Raw genomic sequence first — 12,550 nt, forward strand, 5'->3', positions numbered from 1 at the left:
GCTTTGTTAGAGCCGCCCAGAGCTATCTGTTTGTTTTTGTAATAAATCCTCCTTTTTAATTAGCTACACTTACTGTGTTATCAAGCTGGGAACCTGGACTCCTGACAGAGAGTGGCATCATCCTACGTCACAGCTAGTTGAAAAGCAATTTCCAAATGCTCACTTTTAGTACAATAGATTTGTAGCAGATCTAGTTGTTCTTTCCTTCCAGACATCACCTCTGCTGGAGGGTCATGTCATTTCCCCAACACTCAAGTCACGGTATCTGTCTTGTAAGAAAATTCCAATTTTCTTCCCATGAAGCTTATGTCTAACAATGGCAATTGTTCTGGGTAACCTGGTTATATGAAAATCATGGGTACCTGCTGGATATTGCCAGTAATATCACTAGTGACAAGCAGAGCCATTCTTCATCCCTCCCTAAGTCAGTATTTGAATTGATTTTCATTTTTTCTATTTCATTTAATAATGTATTCCCTCTTTTTGAGGAGCTTCCTCTTCAAAGCAGCTTACCGTCTCCCATAAAAACCAGCTGCACTTAACAATAATTATTCATATGCTGAATTGTTCCCCCACTGAACTACTAAAGCAGAGGAGTTCTCATATAGTTGGGGATACCCACAAGCTTCCCCGTTCTTCTTCTGTTTTTTTTTTTATATAAATATTTATTAGATTTTCCAATTTTATATAAACACAAAAAGAAAAAGAAAAAGAAAAATATTAAAAACAAATCAATTTCAATAACAATCTTTCAATAACATATTTCTTTGACTTCCTCATACCTCCCCTTCTTGTTCTCTAGTTCAACCTGTTAATTCAGCAAATCCTAATCTCTTAACATTCCTTTTAAAATAAGCCTTATTTTCATTCAACTTTTTTTTAAATAATAACTTAAACAATTTTAGTCCCCATTATCTTTATCATAACAGCTAGAGACCACCAAAGCTCAAACCAACATCTTTTCAAAGTTCATTAATTTTATAGTATTTCTGTAAATAGTCCTTAAATTTCTTCCAATCTTCTTCTGCTGACTTTTCTCCCTGGTCGCGGATTCTGCCGGTCATTTCTGCCAGTCCCATACAGTCAATCAACTTCATCTGCCATTCCTCCAGAGTGGGTAGATCTTGAGTCTTCCAGTGCTTTGCTATAAGTATTCTTGCTGCCGTTGTAGCATACATAAAAAAAGTTCTGTCCTTCTTTGGCACCAAATGGCCGACTATGCCCAAGAGAAAAGCCTCTGGTTTTTTCAAGAAGGTATACTTAAATACCTTTTTCATTTCATTATAAATCATTTCCCAGAAAGCCTTAATCTTTGGGCCCGTTCTTCTTCTGTGCCATAATAGTGTCTGCCATTTCACAAGACTTCTGCTCTGTCCATCTATCCTATCAGTAATAGTATATTTTATATATTTATTTATAAAAGTATTTATGTACTGCCCTCTCGCAAAATATCAGGGCAGTAAATAGTTCTACTTCACTGGGCCATTCCATTGTTGCATAAAATCCATATATTGTGTGATGGGGCGGGACACAACAGACCTCAAAGCTGTTTACAAAAAGCTAGTTTGTGGTGTGGACCTAAGGAGGGAGGGAAACACGTTTTTATACCATGGAAAGTTTTATGAGAAAGTGTGTTCTCCCTCATGGAGAGCACAGGTTGCGGGCGGGGCTGACAAGACACCTCACTGTTACTAGGCAAATGGTTTGGCCATCCTTTAAACAGGGGCAGGCTGTTAGTGGGGAAATCTAGATATTGCCATTTGTTGATTGACAGCCCTATTTGTTAAATACAATGCTCGCAGTGATGAACTTCCTCTTTTCACTGCTTACTTTGGATCACCCGCCCTCCCTTCCCTAATTTTAGGCTGTTTGCTTGACCTTGCTATGCCTGTCATGGGGTCGTCTGCTTTGGGGCAGGGGCCTGGTAGGAATTTTGTCCATTTGGCTGATTAGTGTGTGCCATTTGTTTTTTGCCTATTGCGTAGCAAATCGTCACAACTTGTAAGGTTTGCGGTTAGGCATTGGTCTTGAAATTGGTTGGTGGAGGGGTATGGATTCGGCTGTGCCTGCCCCTCCAAAATGCTGCTGCTTCAAGGGTTTTCCGTTAAAGGAACCCAGGGGCTCCCCATGCTTTTGTCCGAAACCCCCTGGCAAGGGGCTAGGGCCACGCAAGCCCCTGGGAGCATTCTGGGGAGAGGTGAGGCATGGTTCCCAGTCCCATCTCTCTCCCCAGGTGACTTACCCTTGCTGACTTCGCGGGGGGTGCGAATGTCACAGCTGTCCCCGTGCGGGGTCAGTTAGTGCTACCAATGCCTAAGCAACCACTCACATTGCTGTAATTTGAATAAAGTTGTGGCCAAAATTATGCCAAAAACCTTAAACAAAAATTAAGTGTCAATTGTGTTTTTCTTTGGGGGGGGGGGTCTTGGGGACCATGACGCGCAAAGCTGTACGAAGTGGGGATGGGGAACAAATCCATACAGTTCACATTTTAATGGAAGCTTACTAACGTTACTTAATTTGCATGTCCCAAATCAGAACAGTAACCTCCATGCAGCTGTTGTTGGTCCTTAAAAAATCGCACCTCTCCGCATTTGGTGATGCAGTTCTCCAGTCCAAAAATATGAACAGAAAAGCATACATTGCTTATAAGAGTGAAAACAGTGTGCACAAATTCATTGTGTTGGGAGAAATTGCCTGCAAAAATATGTTTGTTTAAAAAAAATGTGTATGTAAATGTGCACAGCAGTAGAAAAGCACATTCAAAAATCCATGTGAATTTTCATCTAGAGTTATTTTGTTTTTTTAAAAAAAATGAATAATTTTGAAATGCAGAGGACAGAGCTTAAGGCTGGAAAAAAAAACAAGAAACTGAGAGAAACTTAAATTGACAAATTTGCCCATCCCTAGAACTTTCTATTTACGTCGTCTCTAAACCACTGATAAAAAAATTAATGTTTTCCACTTGAGAGCTGCATCATTAACATCGAAGAGAGGGAAGCCAAGCTAAAGCGATACCAGAAATGCATGATGCCAAACTGGCAGCTGAACAGATGAGCAGATGTATTACGGAGCAATAATACATCTGCTCACTGAAATTTCCTTGCTGCAGAAAAACTCTTGAGGCTGATTATCAACGCAGAAGGTGCCGCTAGGAACTGTGGTCCTGTTTCTGATCTTTTGGTGAGAAAAGGTAGACAGCCAGTGTGTTCCGCTCTTCTGTTCTGTTTTTCTGCCTGCTAAACACCTTCTTCCTTCCAGTTACCTTCATTTCCACTCAGATAGGTTTGAGCTGCTGGCCAGCCACCAGATACAAAATCTAACACCTGTCTGCCAGATGTCTGCTGTTGTATATGTCACTGCTATGCCATCTGCCCTGCAACCTGACAGGCCTTCTCTCAAGAACTTGGAATCAAAGTGTATTAATGAGGGGAATAATTTCATGTATCACCTGCTTTACAAAAACTCTCTTCTTGAACCAACACAAGACTGCTTCCTCATCATCCCCTTTCTTCAGAGCATCTGAGTGATGCCTGTGTATTCCATTTTTTACTGTGTGGTCCTTGGGTGTGTTTTCCCCCAGACTGGATTTGTGGCGATTTTATATTATGAACAACTTCCTTCTTGTAGGCCCAGAATTGGTTCTGATTTGCTTATGGGCTGGTTCTGTGACATTGAGCATTCATCCTGCATTCAGGGTGTTCCCAGTAATCATTTGTCAATGACACTTTTCAGTGCATTTCTCCATTACAGTGGTACCTCGGGTTAAGAACTTAATTCATTCTGGAGGTCCCTTCTTAACCTGAAACTGTTCTTAAACTTGAGGTACCACTTTAGCTAATGGGGCCTTCCGCTGCCACTGCGCCACCGCCGCGCAATTTCTGTTCTCATCCTGAAGCAAAGTTCTTAACCTGAGGTACTATTTCTGGGTTAGCAGAGTCTGTAGCCTGAAGCATCTGTAACCTGAAGCATCTGTAACCCGAGGTACTTTCCAAACCACAAAACGTCTCTCTGTTTTTTTTCCAATGGATTTGTTTCACTTGAGCAATAGAGCTCTTTAAACTGCTTGAATTGTGTCCTTGAATCTTTCCCACAAAATACTGACAGCCTGGAGGCCCTCAGACTCTTGTGTTGGGGACTGTTTCTGCATGGGCCATTCTGTGTGTCACCGTCTGCAGAGCTGAAGTTCCCCCCTTAATTCAGTGGATTGATGTGTTTTGTCAGCTAACAGCCTCAACTAAGTCCTCTTATCTGAGAAACCGCTGGCAAGCCAAGACAAAACCGTATCTCAGGCTAATTTGTCTTTATTAGAGTGCAGCTTAACAAGCACCTGTGTGTCCTAACCTGAAGAACTTGGTGGCCCATATTCTGCACTTGCGGGAAGAACTGATCAAGGCCCGGTGGCAGCAACTTCAGTGCATCAGCTGCTGTTCATAGCTTGACAAAGTAGCCGCAAAGTAATGTTGACATTTTGGCTCTTGCCAGCTTGGCAAGTAGTGAGGGGACAGGGGTGAACAGCAGAAGAGATCCTGTCCACATGGGCCTGCAAACAAAGCCAGTGGGTTCAGCCAGAAACTATGTTGGCCAGCAGGTAATGACTTTTTGCACCTGCCTTGCCCCAGCCTCCGGCCCTAGGAGCCTTCATAACAGAACTGTTTCCAGAAGACGAATTGAGAGGGGGGAGAGACTCTGTTTGCCATCAGGGGGTGGTTGGTTTCACCTCTGCTGTACCCCCTCGAGTCTGAGGAACCTTCAGAAGGAAGTTGCTGCCATGAGCATTATGTATATGTGTATTTTGCCCATGTATGGAGAGAGTGTGTATGAACTTAACAGTGTTTGAGTTATAGATAGGTAGGCGTGTTGGTCTGCCATAGTCAAAACAAAAAATTTTTTTTCTTTCCAGTAGCACCTTAAAGACCAACTAAGTTAGTTCTTGGTATGAGCTTTCGTGTGCATGCACACTTCTTCAGATACGTATCTGAAGAAGTGTGCATGCACACGAAAGCTCATACCAAGAACTAACTTAGTTGGTCTTTAAGGTGCTACTGGAAAGAAATTTTTTTTTTTGTTTTAACAGTGTTTGGTTTATCTTTCGTGTGCTATTTTGTTAATGCTGTTAATATTGCTTTATGGATTATAAATGCACCATATAATATGACTTTTGCTTTAGCTGTGGTGTTTAGATTATGTTTTAGTTGTTGCTCTGTTAACAGTGCTTTATAGTTTGTAATTGTTTTGCTGAAAAATTGTTATTTATTCTGTACGATATATGCTGTATTTGTGGTGTTCTGTCATGTTCTATCATGGTTTTGTTACTAGGTTCAGGTAGGTAGCCGTGTTGGTCTGACGCAGTTGATTTTAGAGAGAGAGAGTCTAGTAGCACCTTAGAGACCGACTAAGTTTGTTCTTGGTATAAGCTTTTGTGTGCATGCACACTTCTTCAGATACACAGATGGTTGTGTTATTTATTGTTTGTAAGCCGCTTTGGGATTCATTTGACTGAAAAGCAGCATAGAAATATAATAAATCAAATCCCTAGACTGATTTGCATGTACACAGGAAAGTAGCATTATTTGTTTTGGGAAGTTGGGGGGAAATGGTGTCAATGAACACAGAAATTGCCCAGTTTTCCTTGACAGGGAGAATATTGCAAATGATTGCTCAGTTTGTGGATTCAAATATCAGCAGGAAAGATGTGATATCCCCACTAGGAGGGCAATGAAATATTTTTAGATTGTTGGTTTATTTGATTGTTTGATTATTTGATTGTTGTTAGCCGCCCTGAGCCCGGCTTCAGCTGGGGAGGGCGGGATATAAATAAAATTTATTATTATTATTATTATTATTATTATTATTATTATTATTATTATCTTAAAGGCACATACACCTGCCATAGTGGATGTGTGACACACCATTCATTGACAGCTGCCACTCCTACTCTTCTTCCTGCCAGCCCATCACATCCACCATGTTTCTGTACTAAACCATGGCAGCAGTGAACAAACTGTGAAAATGGCAGCCAGGCAAAAAAGGATGAGATTGCTTGCACAGAAAATTTCCTGGTCCTCTGGGAAGGATTAAAAAGTCAAAATCTACCATTTCAAATAAAAATGATAGGTAGATTTTATAAGTATCTCTTCTGCTTTAAAGATCTTATGATCTTATAATTGATAAATGAAACCTTGCTGGGACTGCCTCTCAAATACTTGCCTGTGCTTCCTAGCATGCCAAATGAAAACTGTGCCTAGGTAATCTTATTTAAGAGTGTACATGTGTACTTAGATGGTTGGACAGTGTTCTCAAAGCTACAAACATGAGTCTGACCAAACTGCGGAAGGCAGTGGAAGACAGGAGTGCCTGGCGTGCTCTGGTCCAGGGGGTCACGAAGAGTCGGACACGACTAAACGACTAAACAACATGTGTACTTCGGTTTTAATTTATTTTTTGCATGTGAAGACTAATTCTAATAACATTTATTAAATAGTTCATTAAACTAATGGGGGCTCCTTTTCCTAGTACTGCATTCTGAAGATGGAATCCTATGAGTTAATTTCAACGTAACTGATATTTTGTTTTCAAAAAACTGTGTGAGTTCATTTTAATTGTAAGCAAGGTGGACAACCGCCTGCTTTTCTCTTCCACATGATTTCAGCTTAATTATTGCTTCTGAATTATTATTTCTACAGTGTTCAAGGCATACAATGTAAGCAGCTGCCGAAAAAATAACACTGAATTTTCTTAACTATATTTTCATACCTAAAATCTATTCACTCTTCCAAGCAAACAAAATTAACATACAAAGCAAAGTTGTGTCTTTTGTTCTGTGTGACTTACTCTGTTCACTTTCAGTGGTTGTGACAATTATGCAAGAAAAACACCCCACACTAATTTAGGATTTTTAATAATTTAAACATCAATGAGCAACAAAATAAATATAGGAGTTGAAGTACCTTGTACTTCAGCTGTTTATAGAAGCTTCCCTTTTTATGCAGGAATTGTGGGGAATTCCTAGTACAGTGAGTGGTACCTCGGTTTATGAACTATTCGGTGTATGAACTCCGCAAAACCGGAAGTAGTGTCCCAGTTTGCGAACTTTACCTTGGTCTACAAACGGAAGCTGAACAGTGGAAGGGCACTGGCGGTGGGAGGCCTAATTAGGGAAAGCGCACCTCGGTTTAAGAACAGTTTCGGTTTAAGAATGGACTTCCAGAATGGATTAAGTTCGGAAACCAAGGTACCACTGTACCACTGAAGGTCTTCGTTGGGCATAAAAAGGATATGGCTGGGGAAAGACACAGCCAGACAGGCAGGGTATAAATAATAAAGTTATTATTATTATTATCAAGAGACAAAAATGTGGGTGACAAGATTATAACAGGCTAGAATTGCTGTGGAAAGGCCTTTCAGAAATGTCAGGCGTCACCTCTGTGAGTTTGTTCAAGGGAAGTTGGCTTGACTCTCTTTTTTTTTTTTAAGTTTTTTTTTTATAATATTTTTTATTAAACAGCTTTTATATTAACACAAACAAAACATACAAAAAAGAACACACGTTAACAGAACAAAAAACAAGTACCATTTCATGTCCTAATTTCTTAGACCTTACTTCCTCGACTTCCTCTTGCTTCCCGTTTCTGTATTCCAAGTTCTTACAATTATTCAGCGAATCTTCCCTTATTTTATTATAGATTTATATTAATCGTCCTTATTCTCTCTGTCTTAACCATTACTAATAGTAACCATTTATTTTAGGCCCAACATCATTCTAACTGTCATTAATTTTATAGTATTTCTTTAAGTAATCCTTAAACTTCTTCCACTCCTCTTCCGCCGCTTCTCTTCCCTGGTCTCGGATTCTGCTCGTCATTTCTGCCAAACCCATGTAGTCCATCACCTTCATCTGCCATTCTTCCAGTGTGGGTAGATCCTGTGTCTTCCAGTACTTTGCAATAAGTATTCTAGCTGCTGTTGTAGCATACATAAAGAAAGTTATATCCGTGGAAGTTGGCTTGACTCTCAGCTGTTTGGTCTGCTTATGTTTGGCAAGGAAACAGAAATCAGGGAAGAGTTAAGCAAACAAGGTACAAAGTGACTTGAGGGAAATCTATGACATGCTTTTAGGATGCGTGTTCATCACTTCTTGACCACCAGTCTGCTGATGGTTCATGAATCAAGAGGCAAGTGGTAGAGAAAGGAAAGTCTTTGTTTGGGCCAGTGACATTTCAGACGGCTTGTTTTCTATACTGAAGGGGAGTTGGGAACCAGAAGTAATTTTCTTATAGAAGAAGATTAATGAAGTTGGAAGAACTGCAAGACAAAACTATCCTGGAAATCTTAGGGCATTTCATCATTCAAGTTGGACTCTGATTAGAAACCCCTACTGCTGCAAGGAGTTAGAAGCTTTCATTCATCAGTAAGAACTTGAAAATGACTACTTGTTAAATGGATGTTTTTTGCCAGAGATTCATAATATTTGTTGTTGTTTTTGTATATGGTTGAAAATTTACATTAGCACAATGCAGATACTATTGTGGATCTCTTTATTTGCTGCACAAACTTTAAATTTACAGTATGTCAGTTTGCTTTGCATTACGAATGGATGTATCAACTTCCCTGCTTGTCTTGCAGCCCCAACACTTTCCCAAAAGTCTGAGAATAAGCAAAAGAAGTTGTTATAGGTGAAGGTTTCCTACCCCCCAACCCCCCAAAAAGTTCATAAAACTTCAAGTTTCTGAGCAGCATCATAATTTTCTGCACAGTGGATATGTCGTGGTTGTCTTGGACATAAGCAGGTTACGAAGTTTTGCATCGCAAAGTAGAGACATTTTAATAACTGAATATGGGAATAGTTGTGAGATATAAACCTCAGTCGTGTGATTGTTCTGTCATTCTCTTTATTCCTCTTTCTTTCTTTCTTTCTTTTCCCAGCTGCCTGTCTTGTCCTGGGCTGTATGATTTATCCTGATGGCTGGGATGCAAAGGAGGTGAAACGGATGTGTGGTGAAAAGACAGACAAGTACACATTGGGGGCTTGTTCAATCCGCTGGGCTTACATTCTGGCCATAATTGGAATCCTGGATGCCCTGATCCTCTCTTTCTTGGCATTTGTACTTGGCAATAGACAGGACAGCTTACTAGCAGAGGAACTCAAGCTGGAAAACAAAGGTAGGAGGAACGGCTTTGGGAGGCTGTGTTACTCTGAACGGCAAGGGAAAGCACTTAAAAACAACCATCTCCATTGTCTGTGTAAAGACTTGCGCTTGCTCATAAGTTATCCCCCATCCATATTAAAGAACTGGTCCTTAGTATTATTGACCTAGTCAAATGGCACCTTTTGGCTTCTCCCCTTCCTTCCCCTTTCATGCTCTTCATGCTCTGGCAGAGTGGCAAAAGTTCCTGTGTTATTCCTGTTCCTGTGTGCTGCTGCCCAAAGGGATGTTACTCTGCCTCGGAGGGCAAAGAAAAGCACACAAGGGAGCAATGATGGTGACGTAGACTGTGGAGGAGGGCACTACATGCTGGTGAACTCAGCAGAACTCAGAGCTGGTTGTAGTCCTTGTTCTGCCTAATTACATTGCGTTTCCCCGGACAAGTATTTTACCGCGCAATCCGCAAAAGCAGTTCCTGCCAAATTCAATGTGCAGGGCCCAGTCCACCCATGAGGCAAGGTGAAGGGACCACCTCAAGCGGCAGGATCCACCGGGGCAGCAGATCCCATTGCAGACCTTAATTTCTTCCCGTTGTTTGAGATGCAGATCTTGACTCCCACATTCTTCCCTGGTGGGGAGAGAGGTGTCATTTTTGTCAGGTGCCAAAATGTCTTGGGCCAGCTAAATACAGTTAAATATATATAGAAAGAGAGAGTTTTAGTCTTAGTTGCTTTAGGTGGACGATGGATATATCAAATATAGCTTTTAAAAAACAATTATTAGGAAATGCAAATTTTGTGTATTTTTAACAACGCGGTAAGGAAACCTTTCGCCTCCTAGGATAGGAACCAAGGATAGACAAACCTGCCTTGGACTATTAGTTTATTTCACCCCCATATTGTCTACTCCAAGGTTAGCCATCATGCTGCCCTCCAGATGTCATGGGCTACAGTTACCTTCTCCCCATGCTCCTATTAAGATTTTTCATAAGTTTAAGAGCAGCACAGGAGGTGATAGGGGAGGGGGAGCGAAGGTTTAACACTTTCCTCTTGCTGTGACCCACCCCCTTGTGCTGCTGACTGGGGAACTGCTGGGGGTGGTGAAAAGCTTGCCAGGATACACACATTTTCCAAGGCCTGTTAGGAAATATGGTTAATGCCCAGAGAATCAACAAAATTCATTTGGATAAGGAATAAAGACCTTTTAGAAAGGAAAACGCCACAATGGTTATCACCTATAGAAGTGCTATCAGTAAAGAAGACCAACATTAAAGGAGACTGGGGTACCTATAAAGATATTACAGAATTCAAATAAGGGAATTGTAAGAGAGAAGGCTTACAAAACTGGATCAAAGACTGGGTCCAGTATTTCCAATTAAATGAGATATTCAGGAAAGACAAAGAAAGGGGATTTTCTGAGGAAAACTCAGAACTCAAAAAAGTCTTATTGGGCAACAAATAAAAACTAGTTTCAAAAATTTATAAAAACTTATTAGAGTGGGGAGACTAAGGAAGAAATGACAAAGACCTCTATGATCCAACGGACAATTGACCTAGGATACAACATTCATATGTCCTCTTGGGGAAAACTGTGGAAAACCACAAAAAACTTCCCGGCCTGCTATACCCTAAAAGAGAACCTACAAAAGGTGATATATAGATGGTACCTCACCCCTAGTAAATTTGTAAAAATGTATAAAAAGGAAATTAATTTATGCTGGAAATATGAAGAGATTGAAGGGACATTTATACACATGTGGTGGGGCTGTAAGAAAGCCAAAGAGTATTGGGAGAAGATATACTCAAAACTGAAAAAGATGTTCAGGGTCTCATTTCCCAAGAAACCAGAGATGTTCTTATTGAGTATAGTAGAGGGGGAAATACCCAAGAAAGTACTTAGTCTTTTCCTCTACACAGTAACAGCAGCCAGAAAAATTTATGCCCAAAGGTGGAAGGACAAAAATAGTCCCACAAAAATAGACTGGCAAAATAAGCTAATAGAATACGCGGAGCTAGCAATGTTGACTGCAAAGATTAGAAATCAGCATGAGCCGGATGTAAAAGAATGGGAATACTTTGGCAAATATTTAAAGAAATATTACAATCAGATAAATTTCCAAGTGGGGTTAGATATATGAGCAGCAGTTAAAATAAGCAGAAGAAGGGTGATCATTAAGGAGATGCAGCTTAACAAGGACTAATTAAGACCCCACAGAGGGGTGTGTATGGAAGGCAAAGACTGTAAGATAAACAATGACAATGACTGATGTACTAAGACATGTAAAATGCATAAATGAAAAAAAGAAAATAAAGTATTTATTGATTAAAAAAGAACGAACAAAATTCGGTCTATATATACACATTTTTCAAGGTGTGCTGAAGATTATCTCTATTGCCTGGGAAATGTGCACAATTCCCTCTTCATGGAAGGATTATGTACACATTCTCCATGAGGCCTGGTGAATCTGCACAGTACTGCTCAACTCATATTCCCCTTAACATGAAACACAAAGTCAGTTTCCTGTCCTGGTTTGAGCATTATGGCTGAAAGGCCACCAGAAAGGAATGAAGAAAAACAACATCTGGCCTTTACTGAGATCCATGTAGCAGAAACAGAGAATGGTGAAAGACTGTGATTTTTAATCCATCTAGGATATTCTGGATGGCACTTCGTGGTCATGATATTGTGGGAATCTCAGGTATAGAAAACTGCAACAACAAAAAATCCAAATTCTGCTTCCAAAGAAAATACAATCTGTGCACTGAAAGTAAATATAGCCTTGGAAATGCTGTTAACCCTCTCAGTTCGAATTGCGTGATTGGGTTTTGATCAGACACTGCGGCATCCTAAAAAGCAGCTTTCTAAAAACAATTGCTTTCTGAAGGCAGCAGATTTCTAGTTCTCATGGTTAGAAAGATATACTAAATAAGCACATGGGCATTTTCTGCTATAATCTTAGAAGCATTTAGAATAAGGACCCTCCAACACTTCACAAAATGACTGGGGAAAGCTTGGGAGAAGGCAGTGATGATGAAATTTGCATGCAAAAGGAATGCTGTTAAATATAATTGCCAAAATAAGTTTATTTGGAGATGGGCCTTGTTCATACAGTGCCGGAATGATAAAAGTAGCAGATGAAATACCTCATTACAACTTATTTACTTTAATGTAGCAAACCGACACTGTGTAGACTTTTTTGATCTCTCGGTTTTCTCGCTTCTTTGTCTAGTCCTTGTTTAAAGCCGTCCAAGTTGGCAAATAAATTATGCAAAAGAGTAAAGCAGGAGAACTAAATATATAAGACTTATACATGTCTCCTCAAATATGCATAATGTATACAGAAATGGGTTTATATTTATGCATGGGCAGCCATTCCCCCCCCCACCCCATCTAAGGGTCACAGA

General features: G+C 40.2%; 1 protein-coding gene across 2 annotated transcripts in view; it reads left to right on the top strand.

Moving 5' to 3' along the window:
- LHFPL3 (LHFPL tetraspan subfamily member 3) overlaps nucleotides 1-12,550 on the top strand; it is a gene marked incomplete at its 5' end in the record, with an annotated part of 238,720 nt that overhangs the window by 142,623 nt on the left and 83,547 nt on the right. For both annotated transcript variants that reach the window (XM_083575367.1, XM_083575366.1), the window contains one exon: nucleotides 8,926-9,162. In XM_083575367.1, coding sequence (XP_083431493.1) covers nucleotides 8,926-9,162 — 237 coding nt within the window. The remainder of the gene's footprint in view (nucleotides 1-8,925; nucleotides 9,163-12,550) is intronic.

This window comes from Podarcis filfolensis, assembly GCF_964270895.1.
Source record: "Podarcis filfolensis genome assembly, chromosome: 10".
NCBI lineage: Eukaryota > Metazoa > Chordata > Lepidosauria > Squamata > Lacertidae > Podarcis > Podarcis filfolensis.